We start from the raw sequence: 20,451 nt of genomic DNA, 5'->3' as shown, positions 1-20,451 counted from the left end.
AGAAAGAAAGAAAGAAAGAAAGAAAGAAAGAAAGAAAGAAAGAAAGAAAGAAAGAAAGAAAGAAAGAAAGAAAGAAAGAAAGAAAGAAAGAAAGAGAGAAAAAGTAAGTTAGTCAGTTAGTTCTCTTAGGAGGAAGACACAGGAACAGGAATGTTTCTTGCTCATGCTGGCAGTTCTGTCCTTCAGGTAGTAGGACATGATCTAGAGAAAATGCAATAAACAACAGACAGCAGTATTGTCATACAATCATATAATCATAGAAAGGTTTGGGTTGGAAGAGACCTTAAAGATCATCGAGTTCCACCCTCCTGCCATGGGTAGGGACACCTTCCAGGTTGCTCAAAGATTGGTCTCCTTGGGAACTTGCAGAGTGTGGGAAATGTTCTACTACTGGGACTAACCTGTCAGTCTCCTTTTGGGGAGATCCTGAGGTTGGAGACAATCCCACTGCTTTCCTCTCTGTAGGAATGCTCTGCACCCTACAACCTGTGGCCTGGGCTGGGAGATCCTCGGCCCCTCAGTGTGATGTTGTTACGCTGCTGTGATGTCACCCATTCCCCCGTTCATAGACAGCCCTTTCTCTGTGACTGCCTCCCCTTACATGTTAACACTCCTGATGTATGGCTGATTGATTAGACAAAAACAATATAGGGACAATGGTTTACCAAGCTACTTAGGCTAGATCACAAAAGCACAAACCCACTTAAATCTCAGAGTTGGTGAGGCCCATCAGGGCTATAGGAGAGGCTTAATACTCACACTAAAACACCCAGCGTGCAGCAGCTACATTATCTTTTCCTTACCTGCTGTTTCACTTGTGTCACTCTCACTTCTTGAATTCCTGTGCTGACTTCCAGTCTCCTTCTACATCAAAGTTCAGTTTCTCATTTAATCCTCAAGGCCTCACGTGGCTCAGTCAGAGTTCTCTCCCTCCTTCCTCTCCCACCTTACTCTGTGCTCACTCAGCACATCTCCCCCTCCAGCCCCCCTCCATCTCCCTGCAGTAATGACCCTGCTCCTTCCCTCCTGCTGCCCTCTCCCCTCCTTTCACCACACAACTTTATTCACCTCCCTCATGCCTGCCCTCAGGACTCATTTACTACAGCTAGTCTTCCGGCATTAATGACTGCCACTTTTCCTACGCCTTTGGCAAGCTTTGCCCCTCCTGACTATAACTTTGTTTACTATATTACATCTTTAGAATAAGGAATGATTCAGAGATAACTCATCCAAAGTCAGGAGCAAACAAGACATGAACATGCTATAGCTCAGCTTATGACCTTTCTCAGGCATTTCCTTCCCTCGTTCCAGTGTGCACAACTCAGACCTAATGTTGTCCCTGTATTTTCCCACTGACTTCACCAGAAGCAGAATCCAGGCCTCATAATTACTGCTGAATGGCTGCAGAGCCTCTTTGGAAGAGCTGGCTGAGCATCCTCACTTGCTAGTGCCCCGAAGGCTGGGGTCTTCATACTGTGAAATCTTGGGGGCAAGATTCTGCCTTTTTCGCTGCCGGTAAAACGTTGTGTACACATGATGGCATGTGGAAATACATAATAATGCTTAACATTATGAGCAGACAGCATTAACAGGGAAAGGCTTTCCCCTCCCACTCACCCTTTGTCTATCTGTTTCTTTCCCGTTGTCAAAATTTAGCATCCTCCACTGAGACACTCAGTTTTGCTCTGATGCTTGGAAGGCATCCAGTCCCAGCTCACTCATTTACCCTGCCAGTCTCTGCAGGTATTCTGTACACAGGGCTTCCAGCTAGTCATGAAATGCTCTCTCTTCTCCACCCCGCAGGGGAATCTCCAAGTACCAGGGTTGTTACAGGATCCCGGAGTTAGGCAAAGTCATTCATTCCTGCTCTGATGTATTAAGCACCTCTGCTCTGCAGCACACTGTGAAGTGCACTACAGGGAAAGAGGATCACTCTCAGTAGGAATGAAGGGCAGCCCTGAAGAGGCATTTACACAACACATTTGTTATGTCAGATCACAGAGGAAGTGAGAGGAAAACACACAGGGTTTGGTTCTAGCTTGGCCAAAACTCATTTTGGTGTTCACTAAAAGTGACTCCCGGAGAGACAGTTTGGACCACAGACTAATGCATAGACTGAATTTCATGTCTGATATCAATTTCACTGATATGACTATAATGTTGGATTGGCAAAACCAAGGCCACAGCCTCCAAGGTTGTGCTGATCAAGAGGGCCAAGAGAACAAGGTCTTGGTGCACAATGTATCTCAGAGGTCAGTTCTGAAGAAACAGACTGGTAGACTGAGATGGTAGGCAACTGTGGGTAGAGTTAAGTGAACAAGCGGTCCCCAAAGAACAGCTGGCCAGCTGTACTTTCAGCAACCACAGCTGTCCCATCAGGGTCCAAAGAGAAGCTGCAATACGTGCTAAGTAGGATGCATGGTAGCTGTCATGAAGTCAGGTAGATGCAGAGACCAGGCTTGGAAAAACATGGAGAACTATTTTCTTGTTCCACAAAACTCTGAATTTATAAAGCTTCCTGTTCTACACCTAGGGTAGGACAAAGATGTTTTTTAAAGGCTTTTTTTTTTAGACCAAAACCATGAGTTAGATGCACTGAAATTGTCAGTAAGTCAATAGTTCAGTCTTATTCACCTGGGATTCAGGTGATCGGGTCAAAGTCTCTGTATCCCTCCAAGAAATTTTCATTAAAAAACTCTGACCAACTTCAAGAGAAAAAGACTTTCAGCTGTGGCTGTAGCATGGACATAAAAGGAGATTTACTCACGGAGAGACAAACACAGTGAGACTGAAATGTTGCCATTCTTTGATGTTGGCACACTTCTTGACTGGCAACTCCAGTTTGAAAGTAAGATAATGAGGTTAAGATCTAAGGTGCAGCATAACATTTGTTGTCGCTTCACAGTCTGGTGTAGCTATAGCAGTAAATTAGAAACCGAGAAAGGGGCTGGAATTTCAGACCAGTGTTTCCAGCAAAGAACTGGTAACTTTTTCCAAGGTAAAGTGGGCAAATCTGGAAGGATTTTGGGTTTTGGCTGTCTTTAGGAGACAAGTTCTTGTTTTACAGACTTTAAAGCAGTGAAGTTTCAGTTCTGAGACCTGTGTTACTCAGCATGTTGGGAAGGTGGGGAGGTATGTTTTGGTGTAAGAAGCTCTGATGGGCATGTCTCCAGGTAATATAATCCTGGCCACAGAAGGTGGCTTGGACATGATTCAAAACCCTGAAACGGCCTTTCAGGTTTCTAACTGAGTGTAACTGGACCAGATCACATTAAAAATAATATTTCCTAGTGTAGTATTGTGAGTAAAATTTATCCCATTATGAATAGCTTCCTCCCCAGGACGCAAGAGTAATGTTATGTGTAGAGCAACTGAAAACGCTTCAGAGATTAGCCCTAGAACATAGCTCACACCTACAGACTCTTCTGTAATAAATTAGCGTGCTCAATGGATGAAAAAATATTGGTGCAGCAGTACGGCTTGCAGTCAAGCTTCAAAGGGGTTATTATGACTGAGCAGCAGTACCTGCTCCCCTGTACGCCTTTTCTGGCTGTGCCACAGGTACTCCTTTGTGGACTCCTCTTCAACCTCTCCTTTCAAAATCTTCCTTCCCTCCCTGACCTCCACTCACCTTTCTTGCAGGCATCGTCCCTAAATCTAGCACACTTTCCCCCTCCATAGTATTCTTTTTAAAAGCCAGCATAAACTAACAGCATACACATGCGCACACATCCATAAATGTCTCATGATCCTGTGCTGCTATAAACCTCCCTCTTCCAAACACCCTGCTGGCACTGTTTGCTTGTTAAATAAGCCCAGTGCTGTGCTTAAGTCTAACTTTTGTTGTAAGAGCTTCAGGAGAGAGCCAAATCACTTTGTTTCCATGTAAATCACCGAGGTACCTGCAACCCAAAGGAAATAACAATAATAAAATTATTAATGTTCTAATAGAAGCCTCTAAAAGCTAACACCACTTGTAAGGCTTGGCATTTGTTTTTTGCTCAGCTGCATAAAAAGGGACCTAAAATCAAATCTGTGCAATATCTACTTTAACACCCAATGTTTGATGTGGATTATGAGTAAAGCAGCAAGCTGGAACAGCAGCCGCTTGTCTGAAGACATTGAGAGCCACAGCATAGTTGTGCTAGTGCGGTTTGATCAGACTCACACAGGCCAGCTACTCTGTTTGGCCCTGTGGGATATAGTCTGTGTTTACCAACACATTCTGAACTCCAGCAACCCAAGTGAAAAATAAGCATGATGTTTAGCATGTAATAAAACATACTCTGTGTGCTGGTTCTTTTAGCACATACAGCACTGCTTTCCTACAGCTTTCACAGACTAGTCCAGTTGTTACTCCTGATATCTGCCCTGCCAGCAATTGCACCAAAATAATCCCTGGGAAGTATAAAGCTAAAATTGTTTGAGACCCATACATACAATCCACACAACTCTTCAAATCCTGAATCCCAGCATAGCTGGGAAATGCAAGAAACAATATTAAGCCACGTTTGGATTCAGCGCCCAGACTGACTGGGAAGGGGTTGCAATGCACTTTGTGCCCACCCTGAGGTCATTGCTGAGGCAGGGAGCTTCCCTTTCTGGGATAGCTGGGGACATCAACGGTTTCCTCCACAGCTATCTGTAAGAAGGGGCATGCCACACATCACGTCAACCCTCCCTGCCCCATCTTCCCTCCAGTTTCTTATTCTTTATTGCTTTAGGAGCATTTGGGAGGCTTTGGATCATTTTGTGAGTGAGGCCCAGGTCAGGAGTGGATTTACTGGGGATGAGCATCCTAAAGAGGTTCATCACACTCACATTTCCCTCATCCCAGGGTGCTTCCCTGAGCACAGCGTTGCTAAGTCCTGGCCTGGCTGGGGAGCTGCTCTGGTTGGGCTTCTCCTGAAACACCGGTGCTGCAGGTTGAGATATAGTGAATGCTAGAGAAAATGGCAAAATTAGGAAGTCCTGACCTCTTCCTTGCATGTTTCATCTTCTTATTGTAGGTGGTGCATTTCAGGGCATAACGGGCACAGGGCAGAAAAGCTTCATGAGTGCATGGCCCTGCAAGTTGCAGCTCAACCTGCAGTGCTGCAGTCAGCAGGACTTTCTGCCAAGGAAATCCTACACCGAGATCCCTCCTGACCATCTCTGGTGGGCTGCCTGAAGGGACAGCAAATATCCCAGCATGCTTTCTGAATGGAGTAAGGGATAACCAATATTCTCTGCCTGGGTAAAGCTGCCTCTGCTCTCAGAGGGCAAGAGTGTGCAAACTCAGTGAGCACATAATGACTGCCATGCTCATCTGCAGGCTGGGGGTTCTTTCTCAGTGTTGCATGAGAGCTTTGGGTTCCTTGGGGCATAAAAAATGCTAGAGAACACCCAGCCCTTCCCTTGTTCTATTTCCTCACCTAAAATAAACTTCACACTCATCTGCTGGGCTGGAATAGCCAAAACAGGTTGTGCATCCCCAGTGGAGCTACTCACCCCAACTCATGTGACCATGGCCGGAACCCCAGTTCTCACCCAGAGATCATTAAAGAAAGCCAATGGCACCTACCTGCCCAGGCCTTTCCCCAGAGGCAGGGAGGGCAATGAGATGGAAGGCCCTGAGGACCACTGGGGCAGGGTTGCAGTTTTCCCATGGGAAGCAAGCTGAGCAATTCCCACACCCTGCTATTCCCTAAAATTTCTACTGATGGCTGTCAATTATGTTACAGATTTGACAATTCCTACTGCAGGCTGATGATGTTGCGTGGTAGAACACAAGAGACTTGCTGAGACTGCCAAATTGCTAAACATGTGATGGGGGTCTCTCCCTTCTTCCATGTGTCTGAGACTTGGAGGGGAAGGAGAAGGAGAACTTAAGTGATGCAGAAGAGGGAGGATGGGTTGAAAGCTGCCTCTGTCATTGACTTGCTCTATTCTTTGGATTATTTCCCTGGGGTTCTCAGATATTTTTATTATTAATAACTAATAATTTTATATAGCACTTTGCATCCTGAAGGACTCTAAAGCACACCACATACTTCATAAGATAATTACCAGCTATGGGCCTAATTCCCTCTTGGTTGTGACCATATCTGCTGAAGGAGCAGATCAGAGTCACACTAGATTTACGCCAGTTTAGCTGAGGACAGCATCTCCCTGTAGATCCAGCTGGATATGTCAGAGACAAATGCAGTGTGGAGTTGGAGATTAAAGATCTGACTTGCCTTTTCTCCTCCTTCATAACTTAAAAATGACTAAGGAAATTGCATTCAAAAATCCTTGTGAACACAGCATCACAACTGCAAGATTCAAGATCTGGAGTTTGGGAACAGTTAGCCCAAGTTCCTACAGGGGTAGGGGCTCGGCCCACATCTGAAGCAAGGCACTGTACAGCTGTTTCCCAGGCTGTGCAGACCACTTTTTATGGTATAAGGAGGGCTTCTTTTCCCTCTTTTCTTGCTTAGTAAATCTGTACCTGTGCACAGTAACTTCCAGTTACCCCTAGAATTATAGTCTCACTGCTGACCCAAAACATCACCTACCGTACAAGGTCAGCCTGGCTTTGTCCTCTGATGCATGCTCACAGATCAGCAACATAGTTACATCTGAGGAGAAAAATACAGCCTAATAAAATGAGCTGAATTATAAATCCAGCCTATGGATTTCCTCTGCATACTTCTGGGGAGAGACTAACCCATCTGAGCTCTGGGTCTTTGAATACAAGTTTGAGATGGTTCAGTCCTTACGTCCTCATCCAGCTAGGATGTTGTTTACATACACTGATTTCCAAGAGTTTGATGTTGTAACACTATATGCAAAACCTGCCCTAGTTACAAAAAAAAAAAAAAAAAAAAAAAAAAAAAAAAGAGCAATAGTTCTTAAATATTCCCTTCATCCCATCCACCCCTTTCCCTCCAGGCTTACATTAGGATCTCCCTTCCTCCTACATCTGGATGTGCAGCCATGGATTGGGGTTGCCAGTGGTAGCTGTGGAGCATCTCCTCTCTTCCCACACCTTATACACATCATTTTTCTCTCACTGCAGATAATTGCATCACCCTTCCTTTCACTTGGCTCACAGTTGTAGTGTCACATTTGACGCGTTACACACACACACAAATGTTCTTGCTACAAATTGCCAGGTTTTTTTTTAATCCTCTGTAATATACTGATTTCTTCCACTTGCTCATTCGGTTTTACTTGAACTTCTCTCCATGTCCTGATCAACTTCTGCCTTCGCTTTTCTGTCCTCCACCTCAGCAGATCCAGCACTTAAGTTGTGCTCCTGGAGTTTAAAACCTAACATCATGCTACAACATCTGAGCAGAACTATTTACAAACTCTTTTCTCAATTATTTTTCTGGTTCCTAGTTCATTTAAAGACCAGTTCTGCCTTTTCTTGCAAGGCAAAGGCAATAGCTTTTACCCGCTCAGCTGATACACCTTGAAAACTGCAACAGGGCTCATACACCATTTCATACATTTCTCCTACCTAGAGTGACACTAGTACTCTAACAACTGTAGAAATAGTTTCTAACTTCTCTGCTAAGGAATCAGAGATATTGTCAATGATTTACACATTCACTGAATCACACAGGAAAATATGCTAGAAAAAACAAATTATTTCATTGACATATATGATAACATGCATTTGTTATATATGTTTATATAAAACTATTTTCAATTACAGAATGCCAGCAGAGGGAAATGTGAGAAATGCAACATTAGGAGGAACAAAGCTATCCACAGCTTTAGATTATTTAGATGAGCCTAATACATTTTTGTGTGTAGTACTATTTATGGAAGAAATTAATCTCAGGTGTGATTCTGGCAAAGTCTAGAAAATAGAGGCAATTATTTAGCAGGGGAGATATTTGTACTGGATGTATGCAGAAAGGATTTTTTGAATTATTTTTATTATTGCTGTGTTGAGGTTTTTCATTCATAACTTGGACAGATGTCTAAGCAGTCCCTGAAAAACAGTCACCCACAATGTCTCAGACTGTAAAAGCTCAAACGTGCTGGAATTCTGTTTGCACCAAAACGTGTTCAAGAGCCTTTGACCAGTTTTCCCAGCCAATCTCACTCTCTGCCTGTGACAAAGCACAGGAAATTTCAAGCCACAGTGAGGATATTTTTGAAAGTTACAACCCTGTAAAAAGAGGGTGTTTATAAATGCAGATCTTCATATAATCTTAATAATAGGTTTTGCTACCACTGCATCTCCACCCACATACAAGGAATAGCTATAGCTAGCTCTGAGGCAGAGTCTATCGGCTACTTAGCAGTACGCAGCAACGTTACAGAGCAGGGTGGGAAGGCGAGGAGGCTGCCGCCTCCAAGAAAAATGCAAAGCAATTCAGGGCTGTGAGCAGGCGCAGGGTCCAGCCGTAATGCAGTGCGATCCCCCTTCGCTGCTGCAGCTGCAGTGCCAGGCAGGCAGAAGAGTGCTGCAGGGGCACCATGCGGGTAACGCCGGGACATGGTGGGGCTCTTCTGCACTCCCACACTGCCAAGGCTCTACCACGGGGACCCGAGGACCCCCAGTGACACACGTGGTGTCATCTTCTGTCACTATCCCCCTCTCCTTCACCGGGTGACTGCCAGGGAGAGCTGTGGAGAGCAAGCGAGGAGTAAGAAATGAAAAAGGGAGAATGGGAGCCTGGTATTGACTTGGATGGGACTTCTCTCCCCAATGCTCAGTGGCCAGTCACTCTATCGCTCTCCTTCCACCTTATCATCTCCTCCTCAGTGCTAACCCATACTGGCTTCTCCCACTCTTTTCTCCCCCTCCCATCTATGTCTGCATTTCTTTTTCTATTTGTTAACCATCTCCTAACTAAACTCATCTCCCCAGAGTTGGTATTATTGGCTGTTTTACTACTGTAGCTTTGGTCATTGCTAATGCGCTGCAATATACCCCTTCCTTCATGCTCATCAGGGCAGCAATGATCTGTAAGGCAGTGTTTGTACCATTTTTATTGCAATAAACTTGCTTTATCATCTGATCCTTGGCAACAGCTGTAATAAAGACAATTATTAATAAAAAGGGGAGGAGAGTTGGTATAATGGTTCTACCTAGTAGGCGGGGGTGATATTCTTCCATAACTGTAAGATCAATTTCTATTTTACACCAGTTCCTTTACAGGCTTCTTCACCATAATATCTGAATGATTTCCAGTGGCACATTAAGTGATGGGGCTTGATATCAGTCACATGTGGTTTGTTCTTTTATCCTCTCACCAGGGAGAGAGTTGTGTAAGCAACATACTGGTTATTTTGCTAGAGTTTTGTTTGGTTTCTTTAACATATGCACTGCTGCATGCTTATGTTGGAGAAGACTGCATCAAAGCAGGAGCATTGCATTTGGATAGGAAGGTGGCAAGATTTCTGATGGTCCTCTTTTCCCATGTTATCTCTGCTTTTGCCCCACGCTTAGCCCCACAGACACCATTTGCTACTCCACTGAGCTTCCTCTTGTACTGGGAAGTTTCTCTGTCCCTAAGGAGAGCTGTGGAGTCTCATCTTAAAATTACCCACCTGAGTCAAAAGGTATTGACACTAGCACAGTATCCCCGTCACGGTGCAGGTCAGAGCTAGCCCCAGAATGACCATCCCTTGTGGCATAGTGGCTACATTTGCTGGTATTACCCTACATCCCATAACCAAGACCTTTAAATGAGTACTGAGGCACTTGAAAAGATGGCCTAATTTTTGTAAGGTGCTATCTATGGAGAGATTCCCCAAGAGGCATAATGAGCACTTTTGAAAAGCCAGCCTTTCTTTTGGGTACATCAGCATAGGCGGGTAAAAGTAGATGTCCATGAGCACTGTGCTCCCTGACACTGTGCTCTTCATCAGCTCCAAATCACCCAAAACAGTGAGTGCTTTCAAGCGGATTCATTCTTAGAAGGGTGGAGAGCAATCAAAATGCCTTTGAAGGGCTTTTCCTGTGCTTCCCTTGGCTCTTCATGAAACCTCACTCCTTCCTCTTGAAGTCATGTCAGGTTGGGCATTAACAACTCAGTGTCACTAGTGTCATTTTTGCCAGGGAGAGCAGACCTCCTCTCCTGGTTTGGAAGCCCTTTGCCAATATGTGTAAGAAAGACATGCCAACAGGTGGCCACACAGTTGTGGAATCTGTTTTCCCAGCCCAGAGCCTGACTCTGAGCTCCACTTCATCACCTGGTACCAGACAGACTCTGCTCAGAAACAGGGTCCTGGAGGAGAAAAAAAATGTTTGTGTTTGTGTCTGACTACCCACCCTTTGTGTGCCACTTCTCATGTTTCCTTCATGGGTAGAGAGCAAATATTAGTTTAATCTGCAGTGAACTTTACTTCCAAGGCAGGAATCACAAATGAGAATTTGGAAGAGCTTTCACATGTGTGCAGCCTTTGTGTTTATCTGGGAGAAAGCCACATCAAAGATAAGAATATTACGTTTGAACTGGAAGGTGGGGAGAATTATCTGACCCAAATGATCCAGTGTCTGATCACTTCCATATTTTTCATATAAATACCCTCAGGCTATTTCCCTGAGGCAGGGAAATACCGTTATTCTCATTTTGAGTGAAAGAATAGGGTAGTTAAATGACTTTGCCTAAAATGATGCAGGGAGTGTGTGACAGAAAGAAGTATTGAATCCTTGGCCAACACCAAGCCATCCTTCTGAGCTTTTAGAGACAACTGCTATATCCAGCTCCTTTTATTTATTTCTCTAGAAGCCATCATGCCAAAACCTCTGCTAAATTAGAGAGTGAGATGAAGGAAAGCTTTCAGTGGATTGCTTTTTCCATAAATGGAAATATCACAAATCATTCTGGGGAAAAAGGTCTTTCTGTTCTCATCCCTCTTTGTCTGCTTCTCTCCTTTTGGACATCTTTTCCTCTGCCTCTGGCTTCCAGTTTTCAGATGTACAATACTGACCATCTAAAAGTGTTCCTACCCCGTGGGAAGGGTGTAGCTTTTCATTCTTCAGAACTTAGTGTTTTGTGATGGATTGCACTCTGCAGGCAAGCGAGACTTCTGAGGGAGACAGGGCTGCACAAAGTAGCACAAAAATAAACTGCATCACCAACAATACCGAGCCAGGTTCTCATCGGGGTAACTCAGCCTGACTCTTGCTACAGCAGAGCTAACAGCTGCCAGATGTCCTGGATAGACAACATGTACCCAAACGATGACCCAGCCACACTGAAGGAGGTCTCTCTGAGTGCTGAACCCACAGCTAACATTGATCATGCATCTTTGACACTCAGTCCCTCTTGGCAGTATGGCAGGTTGTCTCTGCTCTTAATGCCCCAGCTGGGCAACTTCTGTCCCAGTTCAGGAACTGTGTGGGTGCCTGTTGCACCAGTACTAGGTCCTTCAGAATGCGTTTTCCAAAGCTTGGCCAGGCAACAAGCAAATGGTGAGGATCTCGTCTAAGGACTCCCAGGGGGCTTGCGGACTGCTCGGCGATTTTCCACGGACCTGGGCATTCCCAGCCTTTCTGTCCTGAGACAAGTCAGAGCTCCTCCTCACTTTCTTTGCCCAAAGCAGGCTGCTCAAAGGATGCCCACATCAATACACCAGGGAGAGGAGGTGACTGCGATGAACGAGAGAGACTGAGAGGAAGATCTGGTGGGTGAGCACGAGAAAGTGAATGAGGGGAGAGCCTGAACTGTGCTAGGAATGCTGCAGGGAGGAGGTTGGAAGTGCGTGGCTTAAGTTTTTCAGAGAGGTGTGAAGGAGAAGCTAGAGAGCTCAACACCTGTCTGTTCAGGGTTCACAGCATGAAAGCATGAAATAGGTCAAGTCGGGAAGAATAGAAAGGGCAAAGGGACAGAAGCACAGAGGAGACTTTGCTCTTACTCCCTTGAGGGACTCTCAGACCCCTACAGTCCCTCCCAAATAATGATTTGATCAGGCATTCAGGAGTATTAACTATAGGGTGGCACATGGCTCTTCCCTACCTGGCTCTGCAAAAACCATGTGCAGCATGGGAAAAGGTTGTGTCAGACCTCAGCAGCACTGCTGAGCTGCTCCATCCCACTCCATGTGTGTGGCTGCAGCACTTCCACCAGCACAGGTGCCAGGGAGGCAGCAGCACCATCTCAGCGGGCCACAGATGTCCATCAGAATTCTCAAGTGACCTTGGTGCATGAAGTGATATCAGGGCCTTCCCTGCACCAAACGGATTTCTGAACCACCACCACCCATCGCTCACCTATTTGGTGTGCTTGCACAGCCCTGGCACCAGTCCACCCACACAATGCCCTCTTTAATGTGTCCCTGTACAGCACAAGGCAGAGGAGTGCTGTCACCTCCATTTTACAAGGTGAGACTCTAAAGCAGAGAGAAGTGGTTTTAACAACATACCTGTAGCAGAGCAAAACCTGAATCGCAATTCTCTTATATTCCCAGTTAGCGCATTAATGACCTAAATTCTTCATCCCTTCCCCATCCATTGCCCAGAGGATCTAGGAGGCACTGGAGGAGAGGATGTGGTAGCACAGGCGAATAGTCAGCATCCAGAGTCAGGGTGCTCTGTGCTGAGCACAGGGAAAACAGGACCTAAATTGGGATCAATGCTGCCCACCCTGCCTTCACAAGCCCTGGCAGGGTTGAGCCAGGGAGATAGATCAGCCTGGCACATCGTTATCAGCCTGTGGTGAAGGGCAGCTTCTCAATGCCACAGCATTTTAAGTAAGCCAAGGCTGGACACCCTAATGGCCAAGCACCCTGCTGAGCCAGATCAACAAGGCTTTTTGGACACTCAGCACCAGGAGCAGATTTTCAAAGAGCATGCATGTCCCCTCACCCTGCCTAAGTGGCTGAACCTCCAACTAGCTATGCCACACAAGTCCATATAAAAGACATTCTGCACAAGATGCAGCCTCTTTCCCAAGAAGCTTGATTCTTCGCATAAGAATTAATCAGGCTCAAATACAGCAAGAAATGGAGTGGATGAGAGGGAGAAGAGGGGAAGCAGGGAAAGGATGTCACAGAGTGAGGGGAGTTCCAGATGCAGTGCCTCTTCCCTCCCTGGCTGATTCCAACTGGGAGGCTCTGGCTATGTGCTGGGTGCCTTGCCTGGGAGGTGCACACAGGCTCTGCCTGCTCCGCCAGCATGTACAGACAGGAGGCACTCAGCATTCAGGATCTGCTGAGTGAGGAGCTGAAATCTGAGGCTGGAGACTACCCCAGTGCCTCGGAGAGCAGCAGTGTTCCTGTGCACCATACAGCAGTGAGCACAGCCAAAGGACCGGGGCGATGAGCTGCTCATCTGTTGCAGGCAGATGGCCCAAAGCTGTCAGGGGCAAGCAAGGGAAAGGACTCCCCTTCATACTGTGTCTGCCTTCCTCACAGGTATTTAAGTGGGCAAGTAGCAGGGTGGAAGTGTAGCAAGGGAATTTGCTTGGCTATGAAGCTTTCCTTCCAGAAAAGTCATGGCTGAGAAGCAGATACATCTTGAACAAGGTAACTGGATTGGGGATGGGTGATTAATAGCCTTCTTTCATAACCCACCATTTCAATGTAGGAATAACATTTTAGAGGTACTTGGAGAGGTTTTGTTCCTACTTTCTTCTCCTATTACTTACCTCTTATATACACACACACTCCTCTCTGTTCTCTAGCCTCTTTGGAAGCTAGAGGAAGCTCTTTGAACTAGTAGTTAAAGGCAATAGATATCTCAGAAATATCAGACAAAAGCCAACTGGATGCAAAAGAAGCTGAGCTTGGGGGCTGACCTACAGAAACCCACCTGCCTGCCTTCTACAGATATTAGCCCAGCACTGCCACCAAAGCATCCCAAACCTTACTCCAGCAAGGGTTGGCCTCAAGAAGAAACTCAGGGGGAATCCTTTGAGCTTGATCCTTCTTCTAGCTGTTCCCAAATACATGAAAGACCACTGGAATTCATCTGGAATAAACCTTCCAAGACATGACTCGGGGACCTGACATGGTCCCTAAAGGTCTCAGTCTGGGCAGGGTTGGCCTGGAAGAGCTCTGCATTTCGTCACAAGCAGCCATTCCCACAGGCAACAACCACAAGTGTGGGGGCTTTGTTGTCCCCTCACCTTGCACACCCAGCTGGTCCAATGGCTGGGCTCAGGGCCAGGGTGGCACGTGGCTTTCCCAGGTTGTCAGAGCAATTGTCACTCTCCAGACTCAGGCTCCAAGCTCTTCTGCTGAGGAATCAATCAGACTGAGCCACTTTGGTGGCTGACCTCTGGTGAGGGGGTCCATGGGATCACCATGTGTATCCATGTACCTCATGCAGACACCACATTCCTCCTTTATGGACAGATTATGTCCATCAGTTCTGTGTTAATGGACAGCTGGTGCAAGAGTCTAGAGGGAAATATAAGGGAAGCAGGAGAAAAAGTCTGGGGGAACCACAGAAGGTATAATGAAACTGCCTTCCACATGGTCACCCCTGTACAAACATGACCTGATCCTTTAAGATGCTAGTCAGTCAGTGGTCATGATGATGTCATGGTTTGAGGATTACCTCTCTGGAGTAATATTTTCAACAGGAGAGAGACATGAATGATGAAAATAAGGGACTGGTAGACATCTCAGATGACAAAAGACTGGGAAGATGTCACTGGCCTCATGCTGGGATGGCTTTATTGGTCATGAAGTGTGTGAGAAAGGGTGCCCCATGACTAAAGCTAGTAGAAAGCTCTGTACATAAACCAACCTGATGAAACTGAGGATGGCCAGCCTGGCTTCCCTCACTTTGTTTTGCTCCCCCAGCACAAAGAGTGTTTTGTTGCTGAGCTGCATACACATGCTTGCACCAAGCTTCTTGTAGCCTTAGTCTGTGAGAGGACACAAAAGGAGGCCTGACAAAGGTATGAAAAAACAAGCAGTCATATGGAGAAAGTAGATTAAGAGCTTTAGTTTCTCTTGTGCTGCACCAGAACAATGGTATATATCCTGCCCATTAAATGAAAAGCCAGCAAGTTCACACCTGGGAGAAACAAATGTTTTTCCACCCAAACCTGATCATCCCACCATACACAGCACTGCTGGGATCCACCGAGGCCATGTCAGGTGAAACACAAACACACAGTTATGCCCATCGATGCTGAGAAAAGGGACCCTGACCCTCATGCTTCAGATCGTGACCCAGTATCTGGTTCTTCTTCCCATCCCACCTCCCTCAGAGGTGGGCAGTGCTCTCCTGTCCGTCTGCAGCAGGAGTCATACCAGCCAGCTGAAGCCTCTGGTGCTCTCCACCATTGAGAGAGGGGCGCTGGGCTAGGTGGGCATCAGGCTGATTCAGACAGCAAATCCTATGTTCCTGTGCAAATAAGAGGAAAATACGTGTGCAAGGAGAGTACCTGGGCATTTAATAGGCATCCGTACACGAGTGGGTGTCCTGCCTGGGAGGAAGGCAAGGCGGGCACAAAGGGCAACGCAGAGGGCAGCTGTTCTTGTGAGGCAGGTTTTGGTGTTCTCATTTGTTCTTTTTTTCTCTTGTTCCCTAGGGAATTTTAAAGGTCTGTGTAAGCAAATCGATCACTTCCCTGAGGATGCAGATTATGAAGCCGATACAGCAGAATATTTCCTCCGTAAGTCCGCAGGCTCTTCTGGCAATGGCTTGTAGGTGCTAGCGTCGGGTGCCTTTTGCTTTCTGAAGATAGGTTTGTGGAGATGCTGGGACCTCTGAGGCTCAGCAGGCCAGAGGAAACAACCCCAGAGCCTTGCCACCACCCAAAACCAGCTCCATTCTCACCTTCCTGTGGCCCTGCCCATGAGACAGTGCAAGTTTTGAACTCACAGTAACAACCAGTGGCATTTTTTATTAATGACAATTAATTATGATATAAATCCAGAATCTTAATTCAAATTCATTGGAGAGCTAATGAGTGGTTATAAGGTCAGGACTGGGTTAGCTGGGGCAGCGTGAGTGTGTGTGTGTTTCCTCCTAAAGCAGAGGAAGTTTATATTTCCTTGTCTGATACTCCAGTTGCATCAGATTTAAGAAATTAGCTAGAATGTGTCCAAGGAGCACAATTTCTGTCTTCACCTTTCCCAAATACCACTTGCCTACAAGATCTGATCTTTGCTGGTGTCAGTGATTTTAGTGATGGGAACAGGAAGCAGAAATAAGGACAGTCAGAGCCCTTTGAAGAAAAGACCTGGTGCTCACCCAGGCACACGGCATCTTGGTAAAGAAAACTAAGCTGAGCTCTGAGTCCAGCCTGGGACATGTAGGTGAAGCTTGCACCACATTGTGCATGTGGTGAGAGAAGGCATTGGGCAGGTCCATATCATGTGTTGCCCTCCCTGATCACAGGTCAGCATTTCCATGTGCCCCAGAAGCAGGAGTTTGCTCTTCCTTTGGCACAGCTGAACAGGAATCACTCCCCCTCTTAGGTCCACACCTTGCTTATACTGCCCTCCCTCTACAATTCCAACACTTTTTGACATCATGAGTTCTCCCGTCAGAAATCGGAGATAAGAGCTTTTGACCTCCCAAGGATAATAATCAGAGGTCTCCAAAGACCAGAAGTCTTTCAGAATATCTTGTTGTCATCTGGGTGTGCTCCAAGCCAGATGTGGAGACCCAGCACTGCGGCACAAATGAGAGAGATAATTTAGGCTCTGTGAGGCTCATTTGTATGTGAAAAGAGGTAGATCTTATGCTGCTTCCTCTTGGTTTCTCAAACACTTCTTCATCCCCTTCAAACTGTAAATAACCCTGGGAGATTGCTTCCTTCAGATGCCTTTCTGTAGCATCTTCTCTCAGTTGTCACATGGCCCCTGAACAGTACAGCTGAAGACTGGGGTTTGATCTGGTTTGGCACAGCGCCTCTGCAGACTGCCTCTGAAGGGAAACCAGCTCTTGCAAAGTTGTTTGGGACTGAGGAAGCTGCATGCAGCATCAGATGCACTTCAGAAAGAAGAGTTGGATGGGTCTGTTCCCTCAGAGAAAGCAAGATCTGAAGACAAAAATTGGCCCAACATCCAATGGTGTCCCCAGGGTAGAGCCCTTAAGAAAGAACCAGGTTCAGAGAGGGTTTGGCAAGTCAGTAAAGGACTGCTTGGGTCACTCCTGAGGGAAGTGGAATTTTTGCTGGCTTAGACCTGACTGGAGAAGGACCCCACTGAACAGCTTCTTCACAGGGCTTCTGCCAAACCTGAGTCCCTGGACATTCTGCATGGGCAATGCGTGGCAGTACTGGCAAGAACAGCTACGAAAGTTTTTTATGGGTATCAGACTATGCAATTCCCTCATTCACAGGGCCAGGATCATTGTGGAGCAGTGTCCATGGTCTGGCTAGAAGAGCTTGGACTTTATTTCTGCCAGCCATCTACATAAGGTGTCTTAGGATTTTTGAAATTAAACACCTGTTGTCACAAAGGGAGCAGAAGCTTCCCTACGTTTCTTTGCTAGAAGACACTCAAGTTAGAGAGTAGACAGATGATATGGGGGAGCATCTGAACATCATCATGACTCCCCTTCTCTTTAGACCAAAGGCTCTGAACCCAGGAAGACAGGATGAGATTCTGCCCCTCCCTTGCTGTACAGTCCTTCTGAGAGGCAGAAAGTAGGGGCTGAGTGAGGCTGCTGTCCTGCCCCATCACACAAAGCCCACAGCTCTCCATGTGAGCCTTTCAGAACTTTGTGTTCTCCCAACAGACATTAATTTCAGAATTAAGACCTAGATAAAATTGATGTGGTCAGGGCCAGGCTGTGGGAAACCTCTAGAAACATGAACAGCGGATGTATGCTTGATGTTTGCTTACTGCCATTTAAACTTCACATTGTCAAATCCTGCCTTGCTTTCCAGAAGCTATAAAGATGGTTATTGTCACTATCCTGTTCCCCAAAACACAGACAGGCAGAACTGGAAAGCAAGCAAGAGAGGTTCCTCCCTGCCTTTTGCATTACCCATGTGCAGGCAGTGGGCTAGGGCCCCTCTCAAAGAGCCAATTGTTTGTGCCTGGTAAGATCCTGATGCCAACAGGGCCTTTGAAGCATGGTCCCTGAAAAAGTCGGGCACTTGCTTCAGTAGGGTTCATTCTTGCAGGCAAGGAGAGATTAGATTTCACCCCCCCCCTGCCAGATCTTCATTCCACAAACAGAATTGCACCAGCCCATCTGATATGTTTCTTTATCTATCAAACAAGGCTTCATTTTACACTTTAACTGCTTATTTTCTCTCAGGAAGGGAGGAGGGAAGACCTTCCTAGTTAAAAAATATGAATATTGGCAAGGCAAACTCAGACAGGCTGTTGGTACCCACTGAACAGCCCACGAGCAGCGTGTGTGTGTGCATGTGTGCATGGGTGTTTGTATACACAGTCCTGGCCTTTTGCTGTGTGAATACAAGAGAGCAGCCCCAGACACTTTGGAGTATGTATTGCATGTGCATATGAGCATATATGTGCATCTGTGCCATTGCCCTCTGCTGGCTGAGCTCTTCCCATATCGACCGATGGAGAGTGTGTGTGTGGGGGAACTGACACATCCAAACACATCACTGCTCTCTGGAAGGAGCCCAGTTATTTAATCATTAGGATAAGCCCCACATTTTGGCATGCAGGGCTAGGACTGCCACTTCAGTCCTCACTGCAGCTGCACAGTGCACGGCACCTGGCGCTCCTCCCCAGCCCTAAACAAAAAAATCTCTCCTTGAGATGCTTGTGCCCTTTCAGGAGGATTTGAGATTGAGCGGCTCTGCGGGAAGCATTTGGGTTGCTACCCTTTGAAGAGTGGGCTTGAGCAGCAGCACCCCACAGGAGGAGAAGCTGGATGGTGCTGGGGCTCTCCCTCCAGCCTGTAGTCCGCCAGAAAGCATAAGAAAAGACAGTATGAGGGGGGAGAGGCAGCACAGGCAGGCTCCCACCTCAGCCACTGGCCCTGCAACCCCCTCCACCTCCCCATGCCGGCTCACCAGCTTCATGGCAGGGCCAGGGTGCGGGAGAGGTGCTTCGAAATGCTCTCTTTTTCTGACACCCTTTGTTTCTCTCTCCCTCCCTCTGTCCCCGACACCTTTGTCCCTCCTTGACTTACTCCCCCCTGCCACGTTGGCCTCCATCTCTCTCCTTTGCCCCTACCCACGGAACGTGTTCACGGCCCCCCCCATCCCCTCACCTTGGTGCCATTTCCTCTCACACCTTCGCTGTTCTTTATCCCCCTCTCCCTCTCTCCTCCACAGGGGCTGTTAGAGCCTCTAGTATTTTCCCGATCCTGAGTGTGATTCTGCTTTTCATGGGTGGACTCTGCATTGCAGCCAGCGAGTTCTACAAAACCCGACACAACATCATCCTTAGTGCCGGCATCTTCTTCGTGTCTGCAGGTAAAGGGATGCACAGGGCCTGATTCCCCAGAGATGGGCTCCAGGTGGTGGGAGGTCTGCCCAGCCAGAGAATCCTGCAGGGGCATGGTTGTCTAGGCAGGAGTGTATGTGTTTCCCAGCCCCAATGAGCCTTATTCAGGGTGAAAGCAGACTCCAAATGATGCCTCTCCACCCTGTCTGCTTGCCTGGCAGAGGCAGCCAGCAGCACCCCGCAGGCAGGGGCTTTCCTGTTGCTTGGGAGCTCCTGGAGGGAGACAGTTTCCCTGCATCCAACATCCCTCGGGGACCAGCCAGGAGTGTAGTCCAGGGATGCAGCAGGCACACGAGGAGGATCTTGCCTGGCTTCCCCAAGGAAAGCTGCCCACTGAGAGGGCATGGTTGGCTGGGGGCCCTCCAGTCCCCACCTCCTGGGGACAGGGGCTCAACCTCATGGCCCCCACCACCACCATGTGTAACCTTCCTGATGTGTCCCTCTCTTTCCCCTACTGGCCGGCTGGCAGGTCTGAGTAATATAATTGGCATCATCGTATACATATCAGCCAACGCTGGAGACCCCTCCAAGAGTGACTCCAAGAAGAACAGCTACTCCTACGGCTGGTCCTTCTACTTTGGGGCCCTGTCCTTCATTATAGCTGAGATGGTGGGAGTGCTGGCTGTCCACATGTTCATAGACCGGCACAAACAGCTGCGCGCCAATGCTCGTGCCACGGACTACCTCCAGTCCTCCGCCATCACCCGCATCCCCAGCTACCGGTACCGCTATCAGAGACGCAGCCGCTCCAGCTCCCGCTCCACCGAGCCTTCACACTCCAGGGATGCCTCTCCTGTCGGGATCAAAGGGTTCAACACCCTCCCATCAACAGAGATTTCAATGTACACCCTGACCAGGGATCCGCTGAAGGCAACCACCACCCCCACCACCACCTACAACTCCGACAGGGATAACAGTTTCCTCCAGGTTCACAACTGTATCCAGAAAGAGAACAAGGACTCTATCCACACCAACACAGCCAACCGCCGGACCACCCCGGTATGAAGCTGTCACCAGGAGCTGAAAATGGGGCAGGAGCAGGCAGGAGGAGACAGGGTGGGCTGCGGGATGGGGTGGGTGGAAGGGGGCAGCAGGGTGGTGGGAAGAAGGAGGTGGAAGCAC

The 20,451-nt window shown here is 47.4% G+C and overlaps 1 protein-coding gene across 4 annotated transcripts in view; it reads left to right on the top strand.

The window, feature by feature from the left end:
* The window catches only part of CACNG2 (calcium voltage-gated channel auxiliary subunit gamma 2), a 67,151-nt gene extending 46,708 nt beyond the window's left edge, over positions 1–20,443 (top strand). For 3 of the 4 annotated variants that reach the window (XM_026862512.1, XM_026862535.1, XM_026862527.1), the window contains 3 exons: positions 15,477–15,560; positions 19,158–19,298; positions 19,799–20,443. In XM_026862512.1, the coding sequence (XP_026718313.1) occupies positions 15,477–15,560; positions 19,158–19,298; positions 19,799–20,334 (761 nt within the window). In that variant the 3' untranslated portion in view covers positions 20,335–20,443. The remainder of the gene's footprint in view (positions 1–15,476; positions 15,561–19,157; positions 19,299–19,798) is intronic. The other variant, XM_026862517.1, reaches the window with a different exon arrangement.
* Positions 20,444–20,451: the final 8 nt, after the last annotated feature.

This window comes from Athene cunicularia (genome assembly GCF_003259725.1).
Source record: "Athene cunicularia isolate RWA chromosome 1 unlocalized genomic scaffold, athCun1 chr1_part2, whole genome shotgun sequence".
In the NCBI taxonomy this organism is placed as follows: Eukaryota; Metazoa; Chordata; class Aves; order Strigiformes; family Strigidae; genus Athene; species Athene cunicularia.
The sequence above is the reverse complement of the archived record's forward strand: the minus strand, read 5'-3'. Positions and strand labels throughout refer to the sequence as shown.